Genomic DNA, 26578 nt, shown 5'->3' on the forward strand with positions numbered 1-26578 from the left:
ACAGAGGTAAAATTAATTAGCAACAGCTGAAATGAGCAGCGTTTGTCATTTTAACCAGTGAAAGCAATGGCCAGTTTTGGCTAAATATGAGAAGCTGCTACCTTAATGTTTTGTACACTACTCTTTGTCAATGGGAAATAGAAATATTTGATAAGTTTCGTTAGCATCAAAGCTTAGCAAATTTGTGTATTTTTCAATTGCATTTGTGTGTCCTTAATTTTCAATCGAAACGCAAAGCTCACACTGGAAAACTGGCTGTCATAAAGACAGGCTTAGGTGAAGTAACACAGTAGGGTAAACTGGCATTTGATGGGTTTGTTTTAGCTGATACTGATCCATTAAAATATGCCCTGATCGGCCCAATGCCTCAGTACATATTCACATAACATGTTAATACCAGATGGAAACAGGATCTATGAGGCTATAAATATGTCAGATGTTGTGAATGTTGGGCTCTATCTTCCCTTCCTTTGTACTTCAATGAGAAGCCATTAAGAAATTATGCATCATACTCTGCATATCTTGTTGTGAAGATCTTCCCTGGTGGGCAGTTAAAAAGACCTACAGTTTAATTCTCAGGTAAATCTTTGATAGAGTAGGAGGGCTGTGTTGCCTTGGAACAGTCACATCTGCTGGCATTAGTGCAGCCTAGCTAGTGACCTGTGTAGGATAAAGCCCTCTTTACAATTCAAAGCTCCCTCCCCCAACACAAGTTCAACCCAACACATGAGATAAAACAAACACACACACACTTCATCAAGACAGCACTTATTTCGCATTTTCACTCAAAGTAACTGAAATAAGTTCCTTCTGCCGCTTTTCACAGTGTTTCCATGTCCTCAAACCCACCACATTCACACATGCAGCCATCTCAAAACCAAAGAAAATTGAAAGTGCGTCCTTATCTGCCAAAGAGGTTAGCAACTGACAGATAAGTCCATGGTGTACACAGCAAGATATGGATGTTCTCTGCACTTTTTTGTCAGTGGATTAGTTTGAAATATTGCAGGGAGGAAGGTTAAACCAAGAGGCAGCCATGGTGAGCTGGTTCAGTGAAGAGCTGTGTGTGACAGGCTCTTACTGCAGCTTGGGCTCTGATACTTGTGCATGGCATAGAGCAGGTGTCTCAACCATATGGAATACCAGCATAACAAACACCAAATCAGTGAAACACTGGACCAATGAATGAGTGGTTGGCAAACCTCAGGAACATCAATGGCTGTGTCAGAATTTTGGTGCAGTGGACACAGTCAGAACTGCAGGTCACATGACACACAGGGACACACATTCATTACAAAAGCAACATTTACATCCATGCAAAAATTATATTTTAACCCTTTGAACCACTAGGGTCCAATATACTGTATATTTTAAAAGTCAACAAGAGTTGTATTAACATGTTATTTCATGACTTTCGTGTATTAAGGTGATTGGCTAGGATCAGCCAGAGAAACAACCCCTTGTGACATGTCTTGCCACATGGTGCCCTATCTTGCAACATTTTAGACACATTTGACTGAAATTTAGCCTGACTTATTTGATACGTTTGGAAACTTTTAAACTAATTTTGTGGGTTTAAACAATGTTTGCTAACTGCATTGGGTTTGGAATGACTGGCCAACCAGTTTACTTAATAAAAAGATCGTCCCATTTTCATTCTCCACAGTCAGTAGACAGAGCAGTCTGTCCTACTCAAGACTATACCCAGCTCTCAACTAAGAGCAAAACCTTTAACAAAGATGGAGTTAATTCGAGCACTTGGCAGTATTGATGGAATACTGTCTTCTACTGAAGAAACTCTTTGATTACTCTTCGTTAGGAAATGACTAAAGGCAAGTTATTTGCAGCATGTCACAATATGGAATCTCCTGAAAACTACTAAACATCATGTGAGTGAGTATAGAAACAGGGAGTAATTAAGACTAGCATATACAAGACAAATTTTCATCTGTAGAACAACCAATGGTTTAAATAGAACTAATTGAATGTCAGGGTAAATTTTTTTTCTGACTGAGCTCTTACTTTGACAAATAGTAGAGTAAATGGATGCATATAAAAGCATCTAATGTCATTCACCAGCACTACTTGCTGTTCCTACAGGAACAGGGCTTTCTGCTTGTTGATGGGTTTAGTAAACAAGAACATGGAGGACTCTCTGGAGAATAACCAGAGAAGAGCATAAGGTTGCTGTGAAGCATCACACACACACAGACACATACACACACACACACACACACACAGACACACACACACAGAATGTATGCTGACTGACTGACTGGTTAGGAAACACATCCACCTGAAGCCAGGGGTTTCCACATTCCCACAACACCTCCATAGCAGTACAGGCCATATAATAATTGAAATGTGCACGTGCTCCAGGTTTGAGATTGTGATTAGTGTTGTAGTGTTTTAACTTACTTGTAATAAATACTCTTGCTTAAGTCCCAAAAAGTTAACTGACTAGCATCTCAGTTCTGCTTTGAAACATATGCAACAATCAACTGTCAAGGCTAAGAGGAGCAGATGATGTGCTGCAATGATATCAGCTACAGTTTAGACAATTACCAAACTAACAAGTTTATCTGTTGCATCACAACAAAACAATTCATATATTAAAGTACCTAATAGTATATTTTTATAATAATATATAATAGGTTTGCCAGCAACAGGTAATACATTATGCCCTTTAACCCTGTATTGCCTTCAGTAAAGCTTTCACATTCATGGATTATTTCAAACCAACAGAATGAATGAAAATGTATCTGTATGTGTGTCTTTCTCTAACCTTTAATCTTGACAGTAGGGGAGTTGGGTCCAGCAGACTGCTTCCTCCATCCCCTCCAGTTCTGACAGAGGCTCTCGGCCTCTGAGATGAAGGAGCATAGAGAGTCTTCCTCGAACCGGTCCGAGTCTTCGAAGGAGAACCTCTCCCCATCCTCCCACTCGGCGAACATCAGTTCCATTACATCCACTTTTTAATTGCCTCGAAGTCCAGAGGACTGCGACTTGAGGCCACGGCCTCTCTTCGGTCTAAAAAAACAAAACAAAACAAAAAAACAAGGCGAAACCCGGCGAACAGTGTCCAACACTCCACACCAGAGAATCTAGAGTCTCAAGACTGGGGGAGGGGAGGCCACTTGCAACCAAAACACAGCTGAGAGGCTTACTGCTGGGCCCTCAAACACAGCTACATAATACAAACTCTGACAAGGCGACGGTCTCCTTCGAATAGTCTCTAGGAAATATATACACAACAAAACTAACTATTATTACAAAGTGTCTGTACGTAACTTCTCCTGTGTTTAAAGGGTGTTTTCTTATCTTTTCAAATGAAATTATTGGTAATTTAGATCGATTTAACAATCTGCTCCATACTGCCTGGCTGAGTTGTGGCTCCTTTTACAGCCCGTTACGTTGAACTGAAGGTCCTCTCGTCCATTTGACTGCACTGTTTTCGACTGCTGCCGCTGAGGGCAAACGAGCCAAACTTACCAGCCCAGTACGGTTACTGTCAAACAGAACGAAGAGATGTCCACTCACTATACAGATAAGAACGCGAATACACCAATAGCCTTGCAACAACGCAGGCAAGGGGAGCGATATGACTAAATCTTTAAGAAGTCATGAAGTTGTTTTCCTTCATCCCGACGTCCTACTCTTTCAGCCAATCAACTGGACTACTCGGAATATCTGGATTGTCTATTGTAGCATTACACCAACCCTGGAAGTGTTTCTCTCTCACAGCAAAATATTTTAAACGGGTCTATGTCAAAAACACACGTAGTATTGTCAAAATGTCCTCTTTGTTCTACATTTAGCTTGCGAGTGTTAATGTTATTAAGCTGGTCTGCTAACGCAAATATCAGTTAGCCGACGTTAGATGAAAGGCTAATTATGCTAATAACTTCATACTGAGATAACACAAACAGTGCGACAGCTGTCATCCACTGAGGACGACTATGTTGAGGTTAAAATTGGTTTTAAACCAGACAACAGCCTTGTTCAGTTCGCTTTACCTCCGTTGTGCCTCGGTCCTACTACCTTAGGTTAGCTATATGTTACTAGCAAGGAAGCTAACCCCCAATCGGCTAACTTCAGCTAGCTTGAATAGCTGTTTGTTTACATTTACTGGAGTTGTTATACGCCTTTTGTCATGTAAGGACTACATGCTTATATATATCGCCTATCTTAAAATTGTCTGGACTTCTGCATTTTCCTAGTTTACATGCGGTAGATATTTTGTTATTAATCCTCGGTCTTAGCTCAATGTTTTCCGTTCTTTGTATTAGTAAAAGAGCCTTCTCTCTAACGTTAAAAGCGGGTATATTCCTCAGTAAGCTCTGGTAAAGAAATTCTGATCAGTCCTTCAGATATCGTCCTTCCCGGCTGACACTGGTTGTCCTGGCGTCCTGTAATCGTCTCTGCCTCCAAATGACACCGGGATCCCCAGATGATTTCCCGTATTCCTCTCGTCCAGGCTCTATCAGATTCTATCAGCGTATCAGTCTGCCGGGGCCGGGGGAAGATGGCTCACCTCTCCAGCTGCTCCTCCTCCATCAGCTGATCACAGCTTCCGGCTGCAGAGCAGATGGCTTGAGCTCGGTTGGAAAATAGTGCAGACAGGCGAGGTGTCAACAAGATGAAAACACCTGGGTGATATTCTAGAAAGCGGATATAGTGAAAACTCTGGTTGTTCACCCTGAGATGAAGGAAACTCTGGGTTTTCAGTTCCAGGAAGAGAGGTAACTTAAACTCCGGGTCAGTTACCATGGTAACTGACTCTATGAAGCTAACCTGCCCACTGGTAGGTTTTCTTCAACAAACCCTGAGTTTCACTCTATCTCCTCCCTCTTACAGAGTGAGGCACGCTGTTTCATTTCCTCATTCATCTAGCTCGTATCGAAGCGCGTTTCGAAGCGAATTCATTAGCGACGGGTGACTGTATGTCAGAATCAAAAACCTGGTTGGATAGCAGTTTGTTACTCAGGACTGTCTAAGTCACCGCTTTTATGTACATCATTAATTTCTTTGAACATCGGTTGGTGCTCTCACATTCAAATATTACATAGCGTGTATAAAACCTCTGCATGTCCCTCTTTTACAACACTGACTCTGTGCACATAAGACAGCTGTCAGTTTGTTAGAGCAGCTCCTGCACTGATATGTTTATTGCACATAATGTGTTATCTCAGTTTAAATTCACAAAATCGGTATTAAGCTTTAGACACGTAGGTAGGATCAATGAATGATTATTTCTATAACTCATGATGTGATTGGTTACACTGATGGAACATCATTCCTTCCTGGGGTGATGTACTGTCCTCTGATGATCTGGACTATGGCTGTGATACTTTTACTCACAGCCATAGTCTGAGTAAACTGATGATTTTGTCAACTTGTAAACAAAATCAAAATCATCAGCTCCTTAAAAAGCACCAAAAGTAGAGATGCTTTCCAATAATAATATATATATATATATATATTTAAATAATTTAATGTTTAATTAAATTGTCTTTTAAACACAGCTCCTTTCCTGATGACTGGAAATGTGTTATTGTCACATCTATTTTTAAATCTGGAGACCACCTTGAAGCCAGTAACTACAGATCAGTAAGTATACTGCCAGTACTCTCAAAGGTTGCTGAGAAAGTTGTCATTAAACAACTGACAACATTTCTTAATACAAGCAATTTTGGTCTACATTTTATGCAATTTGGTTTTAGAGCAAATCATTCCACTGAAACTGCTACCTTGCACTTAGTAGAGCAAATTAAATCAAGACTTGACAAAGGAGGAGTAGTTGGTGCTGTATTTTTAGATATGCGTAAAGCATTCAACACAGTCAATCATGATGTTTTAATATCAAAGCTCTCTCAATTTACCTTCTCATGTAGAGCACTGGCATGGATGTCTTCATATTTATCCTGTAGGATACAATGTGTTAAAGTGGGTGACACACTGTCCAGTAACACGAAGTGCACAATAAGTGCTCCACAAGGGTCAGTGTTAGGTCCCCTATGATTTAACCTATATATTAATGATCTCCCTCAACAGTGTCATGATACAGAACTACAAATGTAGCTGAGTTAGCTGCTGCTAAGCTAAAAATTGTGTTGGAAAGGATCACACATTAGCTTGATCAGTCATGTCTGAGTCTAAATGTAAACAAGACAAAAGGTATGTTTTTCTCTAAAACCACGGTACAACCTCCTAATACTGTTATTTTCATCAAAGGTGAAAAGATTGACAGTTACTGATTTTAAATATCTTGGTGTGACACTGGATCCAAATTTGAACTTTAAGAAACATGTTAAAAAAAACAGTTAAAACCATAAAGTACAACTTAGCAAATTTTAGACACATTAGAAACTGTCTCTCTTTGGACGCAGCCTATTTATGCATGCTATGATTCTTTCCCATATGTCTTATTGCATCACATGTTGGGGGCAGGCTGGAGAAACAGCCATAAAACCTCTTGAGTCCTTATACAAACAAACTCTAAAAACTCTGGACAAAAAAACAATGCATTGCCATCACTGTAGGGTACTGGAGAAATACACTTTACTGAGCTTTTGAATTTTAGATTGGATTTTAGATTGAATCAGATTGATTTTAGATTGAATTTTAAATGGTTTGGCCGCTCCTCCACTATGTGACTTTGTGTACACTCGCTCAGTAAGTTCTATTAGATCCTCTAGAATGTCCTCTAAGATTGTACCATACCATTTCATCACACTGCATTTGGGCAATCAGCTACCTGATGATATGAAGAACTGCAGTTCAAGCAATACATTCAAGGCCAAATTAAAAAATCTACTAAAGACCAATCAGCTCTGTGACCACTGAGTCCAAACTCCATCTATGATCTTCTCATTAGCTGTCACACCCTGCCTGGACTTTGTGTGTTTTTTGGTCTTTTTATGTTCTTGTGTTCTTTGGGGTCTCCTGGTTTGCAGTTCTGTTTAGTCCTTCTGGTCATATGGGTCTTGTTATATTTGGGTTGTGGGTTTGGACTGCCTTTTGTTGTTTAGCCTGATGTGTTGTATACTTTAGTTTAGGTTCATGATGGTTCTTGGACAGGTTGGTGTGGGTTGTATTTAGATTATTGTGTTTTCTGGGTTTTGGTTTTGTTACTTTGTTTCCCTTGTGTGTTCATGTTCTCCTCCTCACCTGCCCTGCTTCACCCTCGTTAGCCCAGCTCTGCGCTGTGTCTTCCCCACACCTGCCCTGTATCAGTCTTGTTAGCCCTGCCCTGCTTCTTGTGTTTCCCTCAGCCAATCACTCCCAGCCTGCCCTTGTGTCTTGTCACCTGTTCCCCATTCCCTGATTAGTTTAGTCTGTATTTAAGGTCTGGTTTTGAGTAAAGTCTTTGTTGGATCATTGTTTTGTCTCGTCTGCAAATTCTGTTTGCCTGTACTTGACCATCCATAATTAAAGGAGATTTTCGTCAAATCTGCATTCTGGCCTCTGCATTTGGGTCCACTCCTGTTTCCCCAACCTGACATTAGCGCATTAGTCTTGCTTTTAATTTGACATGTTTACATTATCAATTTCTAATTGACATTGTGGGTGTATGTGATGTGCTGTTGTGTGTAGCTTTGTATTTTCTATGGTGTGTTCTGTGTGTTTTTTGCTTTGTACTGTTTGTTGTTGTGCTGTTGTATGTTTTGATTGTGGGGGACTGCGGATGTAAATTGGCTTTGAGCTAACTCCGGGGCAGTGCATCTTTTATATTAAAAACTGTACACTGTCCCAATAAATAAATACAATAATATTGGACATTATGTGTTAATATTTCTAAGTGAGCAGGATTGTAGTGCAGCTGCAGTGTCTACAATTTGAAAATCTGTATTTTAACCTTGATGTCTTTTCAAGTGCAAATCACCAAATACATTATTACTGGATCAGACTGTGAGCTTATAGTCATGTCTCTTTGTCTTGATCTATATATTGTTTATAAATCTCTTCTTATATTTATCATCTTCAGTTGCAGTTGCATCGTCATTAAGGAAATGTAAGTCTGGTTAAAAAAAAAAAACGGAAACGGAACAAAACAAACAAAAATAACCACAGCTGATAACAACACTGAATAAAACTTAATATCGTGAGTCCATGAGTGTGGACATTGGGATTGGGCGCTCCTCTGCTGATTGAACAAAGTCTGATCAGCTGTTCCAGAACCAAAAACTCAGAGTTCAGGGTTGGGCTCAAAGTTTGTTAAACCTGCTTTCTGGTATACCGCCCTGAGCATACTATCATCTAATATCTACTGTTCAAATCTGATGGCCATTTGTATTTTTTACTTTTTATTTGATAATTTATGAACCTATTAAATACACTGAATCCAATAATATGATAAAGTGTCAATATGTATTTCTAACATGGCCACAAGATGTTCAACGACAAACACAAAACATTAACATAAAATAATATAAACTTTTTAAACAAAAGTATGCCTACATTGGAACAAAGTGCACATAACGAAAAAACACATAAAAAAACAACAAAACAATTGTGGCTCATGTAAAATCTGTTCCCTTACATAATAATTAAACTCTAATCTAATCTCTAAGTCCCTCTTGATTTTTACAAATTGATATTTAAAGGATGGCTGCTCCAAAGTACAGCGCCTGTATAAAAGGAGTTTCTGGCAATATCATTTACGTGAGGCACTGCATGAATGTACCTTGTTCTTACAGGCCATTCTGAGTGTCAGGTCAGGTCAACTACATTTTATTTATATAGCCCGATAACCCAAAATCATAAGGGGCTTTACAATCTGTACAACAACTACAACACTCCCTATCCTTAGACCCTTGATTCGGGTAAGGAAAAACCCCTCTAAGGGGGTAAAAAATAGAAGAACTTGTCAGATCCTGTAGAGGTAGCAAAGCCACAATGTAAAAATATTCTGTTACAAGTACAAGTCCTCCATTTGTAATCATGGTTTAAAGACCCTTCACCCCCATGGTTCATGCCTACAGAGCATAAAGAAGTGGCCATTGCAAATATAGATTCAAAGGCACAAAATGCAAAAAAGAGCCTATTTTGTAGAATGGCTGTTTTAAAATTACATTGTGGTATGTTCCCAATTAAACACATGAAATTATAAGATTTTTTTTATTGTGACTTATACATCCCTCTAAAATGTGCTGAACCTTCCCAGGATCTCTGGACCTCAACTTTAGGTTCTCCTCCTCCCCTCATAGTATTGGCTGGTAAATCTTAGAAACTGCAGCCAATCACAGACCACCTGGGGGAATTTAAAGGCTGAGGAAGAAGAAGTTACAAAAGTAACTCAGACCTGACAGTATTTTCTCATTCAAGGACTCAAGTTTTTAATTTATGAGAAGGTCAAGAATCTCTGTGCTTGTACACTCTAAAAGTGAGTTATTATAGAATTATATTAACTTACTATCATTTTAAATGACTTTTTAGTGTAAAAACATTTCATGGTTAAAAAGATTGTGCTAACTTCATAAGCCTACACAAGTAAGTTAATGCTATCTTGTTTATGTTGTTCTAAATCCAGAGTCTATTGGACAAATTTCAAATTTTAACACGATGACTTTAATACATCCACAACAGTGTGTGTGTGTGTGTGGTCTTCATGAATATGAATTGATATTTAAAAGATGATAAATATTCCTTCTTCACTTTCTGTTTTCCCTGTTTGTAGTCCAGGGCCCTGCTCTTCAAATGTGGCCTGACTTATTCAGCCTAACATGCTGTTATCACCCTAAAATTATCCTGTGAATACTCATTTTGCTAATTTGGTTCTTTGAATGCAACTTGAGGATTGATTTGTTAATCCTGGTTGAGGTCATTTTGAATAACAAAGGGAAAATGCATAGAGAGTTGAAGCAATGATCAGCATTCATATGATTGGCGTGTTGGGAACCCTCCCAGCATGCACTGGGCAATAGATTTGCAGACATGTCTCATTTTAAGTGTGTTCTTGCATTGTTACTGCTGTTATTTGATTCTACATTTTGCTCTACATTGTTTCAACACTTTCATCACTATTAAACAGTTAGATATTATCAGTGAATGTGGTCACACTGCCAGTGAAGTTGGGTGCAGGATTGGTACGGTTCCCCTCACTGTACACATAAGAAACTTTCAGGGAATAATCACATGTGAAACATTATTTAAACATCCCAAGAAGTAGCTTAAATTGCTTCAACATTTTCAGCAAAGCGAGTTCTGCTGTTAATGACTTAATATATTTTAGTGTTTCAAATGTCAAATTAAATGTCATATGTTCTGGCTCCACCAGTCTCACAAAAGTCAGAATCTTTTAGTTGAGTTTATGGCTTTTGCTCAGTATCCCAAACTTAATTTGGATTGATTCCTTTTTAGTGTCCAAACTTTTATTTTCTTAACCTGCATGTTCTTACGTACAATCATAATTATATCAAAATTCTTTTATTAGGCCTATAAATATGAAAAACCAAGACATTTCTATCTGAAAATTAGTTCATGTTTGGGGTTCACCCTAAAATCACTTTAGCAGGTGTGGTCTTAAGGACTTGTCACTCTTACAACAGTTCCAGATGAACATGACAGTTTCGAAGAACCAAAGAATCCAGATTCATGTCAAATTGTCAACATTGTAATCTGAATAACCCGCTTATTCACGTACGAAGAACAGGGCCCAATCTTCAGACTTATATGTAAAAACTGATTGTTTAGAGCCACTTTTTAAAGGAATGCATTCTTGAAACTAAACCATTTATAATCTCTGGTAACTCTGCAGAGTTTTTACTGAAATTCTGAAGTAATTTGATACTACAGTACACTGCTGACCAAACTGTGCAATACAAGTAAAGTATGACCATTATATTCACTAATAATTAGGACTTAAACTATAGAAGGCATGTATAAACAAGGACATGTGTATGCTTTGTCTCATTGGTTTCAGTGGCAATAATTCATGGCACATTAGATATATTTCATCCACTAAAGATGACAGACATAAATGATAGAAAGTAATTTATATCAGCAGGTAAAGCTATCAGTATACAGTGTCCAGCTGGGGAGCATATGAGTGTAAAATAAGGAGTCAGGAGCATTTTCTCACACTTTTACTGTACAGTGACAATTGAAAATTCAATAAAATGTTGCAGGTCCAGGTCTGAGGTATCTCAGCTTCAACACCATTTAGCTTATTAACAGCCCATGCGCTAGTTCAAATGAAAACTAGAAGTTTTTCTCAAGTATACAAGATCCAACAACAAGTGCTGGCCAGACGTTCAAGATTTCTTGTTTATCCTAAATTTTCAAATAGTGGGTATGTTCTTTATGTACCTGAGCTAAAGTAGGAACCAGGCTCTTATCAGACACAGGTTCTCTGCATTTTAATTATATTCTAGTAACAATTCTCCCTGTTCAAACGGACAGGAAAAAAATCCAAGATTTGTATTTATGTAACACAGATAACATGACGTCATTTGGAAAAAAAAAAAAAAAATCTAAATTTTATTAGTGTAAGCTGAAATAGGGTGCTAACTCACTAAACACCCCCAAATCTGTTTAGGAAAAAATGGTGATTATGGACAGTCTAGTTGAAGCTGTTATATCAGAATTTTACAACGTATTGTTATCCAGTTCCATAGATAACTCTTGTCATTGGCTTGCACTGAGACTCATGCTCAGTCAATAAGTACTCGACTCAGATTAATACAGTATAATTTGTAAATGCAAACACATGTCACTCTGGTAAAACTGGATAAATATAATAAAAAACATTTCAGATTTCTGCACTAAATGCACCGAAGTGAATGGGACATTGTTAAACTGTATTTGGCAATGCAGAAAAATAGAACTCCTCTGGAAGGAGGTAAGAAATGAAGTGGAAAAGATTATTTCTAAAAGCATTCCAATGCATTCTTAGTTTTTTATTTTAGGGTTGTATCCAGAAGAACACAATTTTATTCATAGGAAGATGAATAATGATAGATCTTTTTTTCTAAATGCTAAATAATTGATTGCAATTACACAATGGGCTAGGCAGATGCTATTCAGTCTTTTGTGTTAGAGAAAAGTTTGGGGATCATTTATTACTTTTGTGAAGTGTGTGGACTTGATGATGATGATGAAGAGGAGGAATTAATCCTCCTTGGTGTAAACTCTGCAGACTGTTTTGTACAGCATGAGCTCTCACACAACTATGTGAAGTTAATCAGTGAAATGTTATTTGATCATTTATTTTCAATTTACATATATTCTACTCAGGATTACCGATGTATAAAAATATTGTTTTGTATTTGAGTAGCAATTGGTTCTATGTGTTCTATGTTGTTATTTTTTAAGTGCCTTAGTGTGTGCTTAACATTGCTTTGTTTTGTTTCTGTATTTCTATGTGTGCATAAGGCAACAAATAATACATATACTGTTTTTTTTTTTTTTATCCCTGTATTCTGTTGTGTTAATTTGCTGTCTGCAAACTTAATCCTTCCTCAATCTGTTTCACATTAAACACTTGCAGGAAATTCTGAGTGTCATTAAGAGCAATTGAACATTGAGAAAGAACAGAGTACAATGATCAGAATAAATTAACTAGTGAGAACAGTATTTGTGTTAAAAAGAAAAGGTGAGAGCAACAGAGAAATTGAATTAGTGTTGTGGAAATGTACATTAAAGTGAATTGACCATGTAAGCCATTAGTGCAGGTATTTTTGTAGGATTCTTTTGAGAATTTTACAGTTTTACAGAGTATGGGTCATACATTGTGGGGGAATTTGTTTAGAATTGTAGAGAAACTAATAATTTGTTTTGAAACATTTATTGAATGGCACCTCCAAAATGAACAAAAAGCTTCTTTTTTTAAATTTAGCTTTACAGAGACTAGCCAGCTAGTCTCTGTTAAGAGTTTTATGGTTGAATACATGTTCTGTAGCTGAGGCACATAAATGTCCCAGAAGCATGGCTGCTTACATCAATGTTTACATTTCTCCAGTCGTAAAGTGGAATGTGACCATGTGAGAATTAACACTACTTAAATAAATACAATTGTTTACAAAATCAACATTAAAACATTAAAAAAACTTTTTACATTTTTAACTGTCAAGTAGTTGACAGTAACTGTAGACCTGTAATAAGTTAAATCTTAGCAAAAAGAAATGTGTCAACAATCATGGTTAGAATAATAATGAATAATGATTTGACCTGTGGTTTTGGTTAAGAGATACACACTTGGAATGTTGATTAAGCAAATAACAAATAAAAAACAAATTCATTATTGAAACATATCATTCTTCAAAGATTTTTGTTTTTTCCCCATCACTGTCATTCTGCCTGCCTGCATGAAGTTCTTATTTACAGGTGACCAAATGTGATTGTAAGGCATGCATTTTAGTGCAATTTCATTGAGCTTTTCACATGACTAGCTTAGTATAGCACTATTTAAGTAGAGGTCTTCATGAGTCCACTGGGGTTACTATTATCTGAGACCCCACTCAGACTGGGTCCAAATTAAAATCAATGTAATAAGGTGGGGCAGGGTCCCGCTATATTGCAAAAACGTCTATATGTTAATAGTGGAAGCACCTGGGGTTTTAGTGATACTACTGGGCACTGGGTGCGTATGGTCGCACCAAGTGCCAGACGTGTTCACAAATGTCCAGTCCACATATGGTCCTTGGGTCAAACATTTTGCACCAAATGAAAAGGAACATGGCAGGTTTAAAGTCTAATTTGAGCTTAATTGGTGGAACATCATGTTCATCATGAACATCAGAGTTGGACCCATGAAGACCTTTAGTAGCTAGCCATGATCATATGCATTTCCACTCAGCCTCACAGCAGAGGACTCAAGTTGGTTGCAAGTTGTGTTTCACTTCTATGTTCCTGATGATCCTTTCATCCAACAAACAGCAGCCTCATTGGTTACTCATTGGTCACTCTCCTATAGCTGTACTAGAGCTGTAATTATTGAGTAAAACTGATGCTGCTGCTGCTCCACATGAAAAGCTTTCCACCGACAAACCACATGAAGGCTATTATTGTGAAGCAGTGCAACCTTATTTGTCAGTAGGGACAGGAGGGTAGCACTACTAAAGTATGAAAGTATGCTTCAAACAAAGTGCTTGTCAGATTGTTGAACAGCATCTGAAACCCCTCCGCCTATATCTTAGCAATGTTGGAATTGGGGAGGAGAGGGCACATCTGACCATATTTGTAGCTCTCTGACACTGACAGTTGGACAATCATGTGACCCTCATAAAGTGATTGGCCACGTATGCAGATGATTGTTTGAAAGTGTGCACTTTTCATCACTTCTTAGCCCTCACTATGATGCCAGGCTTTTCACCCCTCCTTCAAGTGTGGCCATTCGGAACAGTTATACACACTTTTGCCTGCAGACATGTTTAGACGAAACTTGCACAAACTTGTTTGTTTGAAGCATACAGAACCCTAAACTTCTTGTTCAATAAAAACATTGTCTACACAGGAAGAGACTGACATTATTCAGTGCTTGCCTATTGCAAGCAAGCAATTAAATAAGCAGCTGTTTCAAATAACCAACTGGTTAGATGAAGAGGAGCAAGACAAAGGCATATATTGCAGTTTAGGGGAGCATCAAATGTACAACTCATCATCAATAAGCACCCTTTTACTCATGTAAAATCTGCATCACAATATGGCACAACACAAGTGTTCCTAGTGTATAGCAATCTGACATTAGTCCACACCATGGAAATAATATAGAGCATAATGCCATTTACATGCTTTTTGAAGTGATGGGGGATAAAGAAACAGAAGACTGAAGTGCTTGGTGTAGGAGTCCAGGAGGCACGACACAGACACAAAGGCCATTAGGCATACACCTACTGCTACCAGCCCTGAAGCCACTTAATGACATTAATGACACTGGTAATCCAAAGTGTTCTTCCCCATCATCAGTTCTTGTAGGGTTTGTTGATGACTTTGTCAATCCATCGCAGGAACCTGCTAACCCGTGTGTACACCCCAGGGAAGGAGGGGTTACTGCAGCCATGACCCCAGGAGATGACTCCTGTCAGCATCCATCGGCCCCCCTCCCCCTGGCAAACCAGTGGACCCCCACTGTCACCCTGACAACTGTCCACACGGTGGTGCTCTGATAGGCTCCCGGCACACAGCATGCGGCTGGTGAGGCGATCACCATATCTCTTTTTACACTTCCAAGCAGGGAGCAGGGGAACCCAGGCTTGTAGCAGCGTGCGGGAGTACTCTGAGTCTGAAAGCAGAGGCAGACAGGAAAAAAATTGATTACCAGGAGAGTAATACCAAAGTATTAGCTATGATGTATGCAATACCAATGCAAATGTTGGATTGAAAAATGTGGGAAGACTGTAGGGAATAAAACTGAGTATGTATGTATGTAAGTGGTTCCTACTTTTTCCAATTACTAAAATTTCTAAAATGTATGTTTATGGTGACAAAAGCCCTTATTAAAGCCCTTATCTCACATTTTCTGTGAGATTATTATATTTCTCTTATCTGTGCTGCTCACAACAATTAAAAGTGTATTTTAAAAAATTCAACAGCGCTTTGCAGAAACAATATCCTGATTACTCTAAATAATCCATAGACCCTTCCATTGGAACTATTTCTACTGACGAAATAGTCCTCAGGAAAAATGTTGACGGTGTGTTCTGTGGATTAGCGGGGTTTCAGACCAAAAACACCCCTGTGTTAAATCAACACAGGGGGCTGCATCGGTGGGGGTGTGTTGCTTTCTGTACTGGTGAGATATAAAATACGATCCAGGCAGTCCAGTTTGAGTAACAGGTCTGTAAATCTGAAGGTTTTTCAGAAGCCAAAATGCTGCATAGCCCTTTATAATACTTACATACAGGATTTTGCAACTATGGAAACTTATCACAGTGGCAACTACTTTATCTTTCGTCCCAATGATCGCAAGGTAAACAATAGAAATAATCTGTTCACGTTTCAAAGTAATCCACCAGGAATGTGCGTTTCCATGTAAGTGACTGACCAATGCAGGGCCTTGCCAGATTGACATCACACTGAATTGTTTTGCCAGAGCTCAAACTGATGTCAAGCTTCACAGCCTACAGGCATGTATACCAGATGGATATAATGTTCTTTTAAATGCACAATATGTAACCTCTGCTGCTAGGGTTCTCTCAGTCAAAACAATAACAAAAGACAGAGTTTGATGACGGTGTGAAGTAGCGTGGGATCATAGGAATTATTGTCTTTATTGTCAAACAACCATACTGAGGATGTTTTTACCGGGAGACGAATTATCCACAGAGGTCTCCTCCACTCCAGAACAAACAGACCCGGTGATTAAAACAGGTGAAAACAGTGAATAAAGCAGTTTCACTTAAAAAATCTGTGTTTCTCTGGCGCTGTTCAGTGGGCACAGGACGTAAGGAGGGGCTGCTAGCTGAGCAGCTGCTAACATTTGCTCAGCTTGTTTCTCTAACTTAAGATACAGACGTTCAGCAGGCTTTTACCATGAGCCAAATTCGCAGAGGTCTCCTCCTCTCCAAAACACGGGGAATAAAACTGTAAAAACAGTGAGTCAAGCAGTTTCATGTTGAAAATCGGTGTTTCTCCAACGCTGTTCGGTGGAAAGAGGACGTCTGGGAGGGGCTGCTAGCCAAGCTGTTGCTAACGTTTGCTTAGCTTGTTTCTTTGATAACTTAAGATCCAGATGTCCAATGACTAAAATCCTTCATTCAGTTAAAATATATGGTTAAAGATCTAAAAGATCTAAAGAGTTTATTGTAAACTGTGGTTTAAAACTGAATAAAAGTCAATTTATGACAGTTTCTGGCAGACAACCACAATGCCGATGTATTATCTTGTTTGCGTATACTCTTTGGTAGACGCAATGTGGCAGACCACCACAGTACCAGTGCCATTTGGGATAATTTAAGTACACAACTCAACGAAATATATAACATAGGTCTGGTCATTTTTCAACATTTTATTACAGAATAGTTACATAGCTTTAAGTTGCCGTCATTAGTTGATTAAGATACCAAAGGTAATATATTTTTCTCCAATTTGTAACAAGAGTATAATGAAACACTTGACCCATTTGAGGGCAGTGATCAACATATGACAGTCAGAGCAGTGATGTACCTGTGATGCCCCAGCCAGTGATCACACAGGCAGCAGGCCTCTTCTCCCACTTGTTGCCTGGCTCTGGCAGACATACTGCACCAGTGTGAGGGTTGAATGCCACACAGTTGCCCTCTGTGCCTTTGAGTCGCAGCAAAGCGATGTCGTACTCCCACCCCTGACTGTGGTACTTTCTGTGGATAACAATGCGTTCGGGGGACAAGGTACGTTCAAAGTCGTCCTGCTCCTCAGTGTGGTAGTCACCCAGGCGCAACACATAGCGAGTTGGGTCTCTGCCAAACCTGGTAGAGCAAAGAAAAAGCTGAAATAATAGTCTTCAGAAATGCCCACCATTTAATATGCTGTCAAAATAACAAGGTTAATACTAGTTAGCAGATTGGATTTCTAATTACTTATACATTTGAGTGACTCAATTAAAAAATATGGTTTAGACTTTTCATATTGATCTTGTGTGGGTGAAATAATAAGTTTCAAAATATGTATTGGGTAAACAATGCAACCAAATAAGGTTTACAGTTTACAGAGCGCCTACATTTTACATATCCTGCCAAAATATTCGTCCATTGTTGATATATTTAAACTCAACAAGAACAACAAGAACAAGAACAATTTATAATACATGAACTTTAAGTTGTGCTTTTAGTATGACATAATTTGAGAGCATTGTAAAACCAATTGTATGTGTGCATTCAAGTCTCAGTGTGTTTGCATTATGTTGAGAATCCATTAAAAATTAACTATTAGTGTATTTTTGTTACGCACAATAATGACAAAGTTTAACATAAGTGACTTAAATTTAACACAAAGTAAGTGTGCTTATTTTCAGTGCATGAAAGTATACTAAAATGCGTCCAAAAATATACCTTAATATACTTTTCCTCATTGGAGATATCCTCTGGAGATATCCTTTATTAATGCATAGCTGGAGAGGGACGCATCCTATTTTTATCTATGTAATGTCTGTAATGGAAACAAGTGACCATCAGAGGGTGCTGTCTACTACCTCTTGAAGCAGTGGGCAGCAGTCACAACCCAACATGGGTTTATAAGGGACGCTCCACACAGAGGATGATTGCCTTTAGACTGAGACCTGAGCCACAGAGACACCTGCCAGGGCCACTCACCCCTGAAATCACACACACACACACACACACACACACACACACACACACACACACACACATTCCTACCCTCAGCTGCACACTGGCCTAAAGATGACTCATTGCCCGAGCATTGAACGTTGTCCAGATGAATGGGACCTTGACCCTCACCAAAGTACGCCATGGATCGAGCTTTAGCCACACCACTGGTGTGACAACAAAGACATGCATCATTGCTGCAGCATTTGTTAAATGATTTTCTGTATTATGTACTTTAAATTTTTATTATTTTCAGATTCACATTTTCTTTCTTTCTTTCTTTCTTTCTTTCTACTGTGATAGTACACATGCATAATTCCATAATTCAAACCCTCACATGTTTTAAATGATATATTTTTTACAAAACACACTTTGGTGTTGAAACATTACTTGGCTCTGGTTTTGCTTGTCATCTATTTTGATTGTGAAAAGAACTGAGGTGGAATCCAGGCAGTGTTACTTTGCCTGATGCTCCTTTTCTGTGACTAACTGATTATTTGTCAGAAGCACCTTAAGACTACCAAGACTTACAGCATGTGTGTTTAAACTTACTGTATGTTATTTCTATTCCCTTTCAATTGGGTTGTTAGTTAAGATTTCTACATGGTTATAAACATGTAAATGCTACTAGCATGGCTAAAAAATGCTTCATGCTTCATGCTTCCAAGAGGATGATGCTTCCTTTCCATTTTGGACAGTCCATGAGGTTTTGTCTAGCTTTCTTAGGACAAACTATAAGAGAAGGTGTAATCATACTAACGTGAATCCCAGCTGTCTGCACACTACAGCTGCATTTACATCATTCCAGCCATCATCACATACGCTTCCCCACTGGCCATTTATGAAAACCTCCACTCTGCCCTCCTTCCTGCTCTCTCCAGAAACCAAACGCACCAGTGGGCCTGCAAACAGACATTATAGAATACATTTTATGCATAAAAAAAAACATATCTTGAGGAGTGTTGATCTTTTTTCTTTTTTTTTTTGAGTTTTACCACATTAAATGTAAACATCAACATGATACAAAAACAGAAGTGTTTATATTCCCACCCCTGCAAAAAAAACCAAAACCAAAAACAAACAAATAAAATAAAATAGATAAAGAATTACAGCAGTGCATAGTTTCCCTACAGTTCAAAATTATTCAAAATTATGAGTTCCAAAAAACTCATATAAGGGCTCCATCATCAAGCAAAGTTCTTGTTTTTCCTTTTTATGATATAAGTAAGTTTCTCCAAAGCTAGACAAGCTGCCAGTTCCTTTGTCCACATTCCCATAGCATGTATGTCCATGCTCTTCCATAATAGTGTAAATTATCCTCCTGGCTTGTAAAAGTCCAAAGTCAATAAGCAGCCACTGTTGCAGAGCTACAACAAAGTCTTCAGGGTATATCCCAAGAACAAAGAGTTTGGCTTGAAAAAGAACATCCTTTCCGAATATAAGGCTTATACATTCAACCACACTCTTCCAGAATTACTCTTCCATAAACAATGAATTAATGTACCTTTTCCCCTCCTGCACTTCACACAAGTATCTAGAACACTGGGACATGTATATGACTGTATATGACTCAACCTGGCAGGTGTAAGATAATTTGCATTAACCATTTGTATTGTAATAACTTAATTTTTGCATTAATAGACTGGGTCTAGCCCTAAAACATGCCATTTTCTGCTTCATGAATATTGTCCTTCATACTTCTAGCATTTTGGTAGACGAATCTTTTGAATTTGTTAACAATAAACCATAAAACAAAGAGACCTGATCTTTACCAGTCATATGAATGACTGGTGAAGGGTGTGGATAGGATAAAAAGTTTCAGCAATAAGTATTTAAAAGGACAAATGCAAATACACAAAATAAGCTAAATAAATTTCATTTAATTAATTTCATTGTTACCCAGTTAAAGAAAAGAAGGAACTTTTGTGAATGATGTCTCATTTGGTCAATTCCTAAACATGCTAAATGTAGAAATAATGTATAACAGATAACAACAAGCAAGCAGTAACAAGCAAGCAATTAGTGACCTTGATACAGCTAGTCACTGGTTTTGCAGGGTCTGCTGTATATCTGTATATCAGGTCCATGCTAGTTTTTGTTTTAATGTGGAAGGGAACAATGAAACTGCAAACCAGGTTTGAATTTCAAAACAATTCCCATGAAGACCACAGAGAAGAAGCAGTAAGTCAAACTACAATCTGCAAAAATTGGAAGTAATATGGATTGCTTTGATTGAATTTCACTGCTGTTGACAACCACAGTTTCACAGTCATCTCCAGATGTGTACTTTAATTAGAAACATGTCTAGGTCTGTGAGACTGCTCTCACCCCAGTCCCAGCTGTCTGCATATGACGCTGGCATCACGGTTGGTCCTGTGTGTGTCACATACTGCCCCCCACTGGCCATTCAGGTACACCTCCAGAAGCCCGCTGTTGCCTGATGGCCCCCCAACCAATCTGGCTGCAGCTGCAAATGATAAAGTAAGAATTCCCATGAGTAAACCTCTTACAATAAATAAAAATAAAGATCCTTCTTCAGTTTGGTACCTTTAATTATCAGTGCATTTGTCATTGACATAATGGCTAAAATGGTGGCATGTTGTCTCCAGAGAGCTGTGACAGAGATAGAACACAATGTAGCCATGCCAGGGGGACACTGGAGGTTAAAGCTCTTAGATTTTAAAACTGTAAGTTGCAACAGTGGGCGTCAATAAAGATTACTGTATGTATGCAAAGTGTTTTTCATGTCACTGTCACAGGTTGTCATTTGTCATTTCACCTTGCATTAGGAGCTCCACAGGCCCTTTCCAACCAGTGGAGGCTGTACCAGTCCAACATTCTGTAGCAGGCAGCACCATGGCTGAATTATTGTTTTCCCACCCCCATTCTGCAAAGACCTGCCCCTACTCTGCCTCTGATTGGCTCTGACCCTGACATCTTACCCTAACCCTAACCATCTTACTCCTCATGCCTAAACCTAACCAACCTAACCACTGAAGGCAACGAGTACTAGCCAGTCAGAAGCAGAGTATGGTGCATACACCAAAAAAAAGTTTCCAGCTTCCGGGTTTGCTTCCGCGTTGTGTGGCCCACTGAATATGCACAGTAGTGTTTCCCCCACTAGCCCTGCCTGCAAGTTCCAGCTCGGCCCATAGACTTTACATTGTGATGATGTCACAGATTTTTAAATCGCTTTTCTCGGCTTGAGGAAAGTTTTACAAACATAAAACCTCCATGGATCAAAAGTCCATAACAGAAAGAGTCATAATTGACATTGTTTGCAGTTCGAGGTGTCCTGTCAACAGTTTTACAGACGTCTCTTTTACAATGGTGGTCTATGGGGAAAATCCTTTTTGGGCCGCAGAGGGATTTTTTGCTGCAATACTGTGAGTGGCCACTGGGAAAAATTGGCTGCAAGGCTGAGCGACGGTGCCCTATCCGGCTCTTATTATACATCCATGGTTACAGCGTATTGGCCCCTGTAAGGGTCATTTGGCCACTCCTGAACCATAGGCCATGCCCCCTGTCACAGACAACAGGTTCTGTCTCATTATGGGTAACTGGCCACACTGCTGTCATTGAAACAGGTCTGACCACCTGCAATGTAGTTATTGTGTGTTTCAACATAATATGCCAACAAGAATCCATGGCACTATATGAACAGCAAATAATAAACAAATAAATACATTTTTTTGGAGTTCCTGTTTAATGAGTCAACACATCCCACTGAATACATGGCTGCTGGATCAATAACCTGGAAAAATGAGCAACTGCCCAAGGACCCTAGAACACAAATGGCCCCGAAAACTTGAAAATCCCCAGAAATACTTACTGTGTATCAATTGTTTATGTGAATTCAACTGAAAATATGTTTAGGAATATGGGAGTATGCACCATTGAAGCACAATATCTACCATCTACCATCTAACATGATAAGGGGTCTTAAGGTGTGTTCAGCTTTGTTACCTGACCATGAGGCCTAATCTTGAAGGGGACCCCTGTGTAAAAATCAAGTGGAAAGATCTTGATCATTTCAGGTTTGTGCTTTATGTTGCACATTCTTAAATTAGTGTTAAATTAAATGAAAACACAGCAAATCTGGGGCCACACTGCACAGGCTGGGAGGAATGAGGGTTAGTAGGGGCTCATTAGTTCATGTTTGACCAGAGGTCCTCTAGAAAGTGTTAAAAGAAAAGGCTGATTCTGAAAAGATAAGTACCTGGAACCATCCATCCATCCATCCATCCATCTATCCATCCATCCATCCATCCATTAATCCATCCATCCATCCATCAATCCATCCATCCATCCATCCATCCATCCATCCATCCATCCATCCATCCATCCATCGATACCTTAGGCCATCCCTCAGCTCACCCTGGTGGCAATTGCAGGAGGCCCAGCCAATGGCACCCATGCCTGTGATAGAAGCCCTTCGACTGCGCCGTGGCCCGACGTGCACAAGGGCGCGAAGGCCCGTTCAACGCTGCTTGCAGCTTTAATTATGATTTTATTTTTCTACTGACTTAACAGTCACCCTCACTCCATTTTTTCCCTTCCCCTCATAGGTCATCCCCACTACTGATTATACATATAAGACCTACAATTATTGTAAAATAAATGATAATAACACCAAACTTCATTCAAAGTTTGTATATAATGTACTGTAAGTATATAGACCTTTCTGCTATATCCTATAAAACTGAGCTACAACTGTCACACCCATCCCCCACCTTTCTCCCCTCCTTCTCCCTGTCAGATTGAGAGCAGGATTTCAGAGCACTCTTCTAATGGAAATATCTTCATACGTCCCATGACTTTGGCCAAATCTTACATTAAAAACCACATTTTAGTAGGAATTTTCTGATACAGGTTTGAAAGTGGTCTGACTTATAGTTTAGGTATCAGACGCCTCAGTTTGGCACAAAGTCCATGCCCAGAGATTGCCTCCCCATTGGTTTACATTGTAAGGTATGATGTGGCACTACAACTTTCAGGGCTTACAATATCTAAACCGTTCGAGTTATTACAAAGTTTTTAACAACTTTTGTTCAGCACAGTGTCATAAGTCATGTATTCAAGTTTGAAGCCTATACCATTAACGCCCTAGGAGGAGATAGCATTTCTTGGGTCCAAAATTGGCACAAAGTTGTACTTTGATGGGCATATCGCGGACTTCCTGTTGGATTTAGGCCAGGGGTGTCAGCATATGATTTGTAGGTCTTGATGAGACGAATAATTGAGTTTTGGTTCGATCTCTCTACGACATTCCTACGGGCTGTGGCAGCCATATTAGATACATAGGCGGCGCTATAGAGCACATTTTGGCACTTTGGGGGATAATTTTTACATTTTATCAAATTTTTCACCTGACCTGATATGTGTGCCAAATTTGGTGAGTTTTTGAGCATGTTTAAGGGGTCAAAATAAGGGTTTAAGTGGCGTAATAATAAAGAAAGAAGAAGAAGAAGAAAGAAACAAACACATGAAATACAATAGGGTCAGGCCCTAATAATACTGAGATTTGGTAATGGTTTATTTCAACCAAATATTCTTTTTTATATTTTGATCTCCCTCTTGCCTCTCAAAAAATAGAGGAGGATCAAGCTCCTCTGCCTCTATGGACCAGCCTCCACTGTGTGTGGCACACACCCCTCCCCCCCTTTCTTCCCTCTTCTCTCTCCCTCTCAGTTGGAGAGGAGAATGTTAAAGTGCACCTCTTGTGAAATCTCCTCATAAATCCCATGAGTTTGGCCAAATCTTACATTAAAAATCATATTTTTTGTAGGAAATTTCATTGCGAATCCATTGATGCAGGTTTGAAAGTGGTCAGACTTAGTTTAGATGTCAGAAGCCTCTGTTTGACACAAAGGTCATGCCTCCCGATTGCTTTACATTGTAAGGGTGATGTGGCACTGCAACTTTTGGGGCTTATAAAATCCAAACTGTTCAAGTTATTACAAAGTTTTTAACAACTTTTTTTTAGCACAGTGTCATAAGTCATGTATCAAAGTTTGAAGGCGATACCATTAACGCCCTCAGAGGAGATAGCGTATGTTTGGAGGCCAAAATTGAGGCCAAGTCTTATTTTGAAATGCTATTTGTGGACTTCCTGTTGGATTTAGGTCAGGGGTGTCAGCATTTAGTTACATAGATGGCACTAGAGAGCACATTTTGGCACTTTGGGGGTTAATTTTTACATTTTATCACATTTTTTACCAGACCTGATGTGCGTGCCAAATTTGGTGAGTCTTTGAGCATGTTTAGGGGGTCAAATTTAGGTCTGATGTCCCGTAATAATAAAGAAAGAAACAAACAAACACACGAAAGACAATAGTGCCTTCGCCCTTTGGGGCTCAGGCCCTAATGAATGTGGTTTCCCCCTGTATCTATCTATGTATATGTATTTCAACACACACTTGAAAATGCATTCAGCTCTCAAAAATAGCCTATGAAGTTGGTGTTCACAAAGATTTGACTTGACTATGCAAAGTTGTAGCAAGTTACTCTGGTGACAGTCCAAATGGTTATTTCACTATTTAGACTCTATTGTATTTTGTGTGTTTGTTAGGGCCTGAGCCCCAAAGGGGCGAAGACCCTATTGTATTTCGTGTGTTTGTTTCTTTCTTCTTGTTCTTGTTCTTCTTCTTTTTCTTTCTTTATTATTACGCCACTTAAACCCTTAATTTGACCCCCTAAACATGCTCTAAAACTCACCAAATTTGGCACACACATCAGGTCTGGTGAAAAATTTGATAAAATGTAATAATTAATCCCCAAAGTGCCAAAATGTGCTCTATAGCGTCACCTATGTATCTAATATGGCTGCCACGGCCCGTAGGAATGTCGTAGAGAGATCGAACCAAAACTCAATTATTCGTCTCATCAAGACCTACAAATCATATGCCAACACCCCTGACCTAAATCCAACAGGAAGTCTGCAATATGAAAGTATGACTTTGTGCCAATTTTGGACCCCCAAGAAACGCTATCTCCTCCTAGGGCATTAATGGTATTGGCTTCAAACTTGAATACATGACTTATGACACTGTGCTGAACAAAAGTTGTTAAAAACTTTGTAATAACTCGAACGGTTTAGATATTGTAAGCCCTGAAAGTTGTAGTGCCACATCACACCTTACAATGTAAACCAATGGGGAGGCAATCTCTGGGCATGGACTTTGTGTCAAACAAATGGTTCTGATGTCTAAACTCTAAGTCTGAGTTCTTTCCCATATGTCTTATTGCATCACATGTTGGGGGCAGGCTGGAGAAACAGCATTTCCATCACTGTAGGGTACTGGAGAAATACAGTTTACTAAGCTTTTGAATTTTAGATTGGATTTTAGATTGAATTAGATTGATTTTAGATTGAATTTTAAATGGTTTGGCCCCTCCTCCACTATGTGACTTTGTGTACACTTGCTCAGTAAGTTCTATTAGATCCTCCAGAATATCCTCCATACAAGATTGTACCATACCATTTTGTCGCACTGCATTTGGACAGTCAGCTTTCTCTGTGAAAGCCACAACTCAGTGGAATGCCCTACCTGATGATATGAAGAACTGCAGTTCAATCAATACATTCAAGGCCAAATTAAAAAAATCTACAAAAGACCAATCAGCTCTGTGACCACCGTGTCCAAACTCCATCTATGGTCTTCTCATTAGCGTAGGTAGTCTTCCTTTTAATTTTACAAGTTTACATTATTAATTTCTAATTGACATTGTGGGTGTATGTGATATGCTGTTGTGTGTAGCTCTGTATTTTGTATTTTGTATGGTGTGTTCTGTGTCTTTTTTGCTTTGTACTGTTTATTGTTGTGCTGTTGTATGTTTTGATCGTGGGGGACTGTGGATGTAAATTGGCTTTGAGCTAACTCTGGTGCAGTGCATCTTTTATATTAAAAACTGTACACTGTCCCAATAAATAAATACAATAAAAATACAATAATATTGGACATTATTTGTTAATATTTCCAAGTGAGCAGGATTGTAAATCTGTATTTTAACCTTAACGTCTTTTCAAGTGCAAATCACCAAATACATTATTACTGGATCAGACTGTGAGCTTATAGTCATGTCTCTTTGTCTTGATCTATATATTGTTTATAAATCTCTTCCTATATTTATCATCTTCAGTTGCAGTTGCATCATCATTAAGGAAATGTAAGTCTGGTAAAAAAAAAACAACCAACAAACAAACAGAACAAAACAAACAAACAAACAAACAAACAAAAATAACCACAGCTGATAACAACACTGAATAAAACATAATATTGTGAGTCCATGAGTGTGGACATTGGGATTGGGCGCTCCTCTGCTGATTGAAC

At 38.8% G+C, this 26578-nt stretch overlaps 2 protein-coding genes across 3 annotated transcripts in view; both read right to left on the bottom strand.

Moving 5' to 3' along the window:
• zswim8 (zinc finger, SWIM-type containing 8) overlaps positions 1 to 4718 on the bottom strand; it is a 61915-nt gene extending 57197 nt beyond the window's left edge. The window contains exon 1 of one of the 2 annotated variants that reach the window (XM_067609248.1): positions 2786 to 4718. In XM_067609248.1, coding sequence (XP_067465349.1) covers positions 2786 to 2963 — 178 coding nt within the window. In that variant the 5' untranslated portion in view covers positions 2964 to 4718. The remainder of the gene's footprint in view (positions 1 to 2785) is intronic. The other variant, XM_067609249.1, reaches the window with a different exon arrangement.
• An 8325-nt stretch (positions 4719 to 13043) lies between these two features.
• Positions 13044 to 22662, bottom strand: LOC137197552 (neurotrypsin-like). Its single transcript, XM_067611047.1, has 6 exons — positions 22623 to 22662; positions 20574 to 20712; positions 19006 to 19155; positions 18110 to 18412; positions 17107 to 17387; positions 13044 to 15223 (listed from the first exon to the last, which is right to left on the bottom strand). Exons 1-6 carry the CDS (start codon positions 22660 to 22662, stop codon positions 14904 to 14906), a joined length of 1233 nt encoding a protein of 410 aa, XP_067467148.1. The 3' UTR covers positions 13044 to 14903.
• Positions 22663 to 26578: the final 3916 nt, after the last annotated feature.

The sequence above is a fragment of the Thunnus thynnus genome, chromosome 14 (genome assembly GCF_963924715.1).
Source record: "Thunnus thynnus chromosome 14, fThuThy2.1, whole genome shotgun sequence".
NCBI lineage: Eukaryota > Metazoa > Chordata > Actinopteri > Scombriformes > Scombridae > Thunnus > Thunnus thynnus.

Bases quoted from the DNA above. Each gene is read 5' to 3' on its own strand.
- LOC137197552 (XM_067611047.1), bottom strand. From the start codon at position 22,662: ATGGGTGCCATTGGCTGGGCCTCCTGCAATTGCCACCAGG. The intron at 20,713-22,622 runs GTGAGCTGAGGG...TATCATTTGCAG, and splicing joins CTCCTGCAATTGCCACCAGG to CTGCAGCCAGATTGGTTGGG. The intron at 15,224-17,106 runs GTACATCACTGC...CTCTGCTTTCAG, and splicing joins CACTGGCTGGGGCATCACAG to ACTCAGAGTACTCCCGCACG.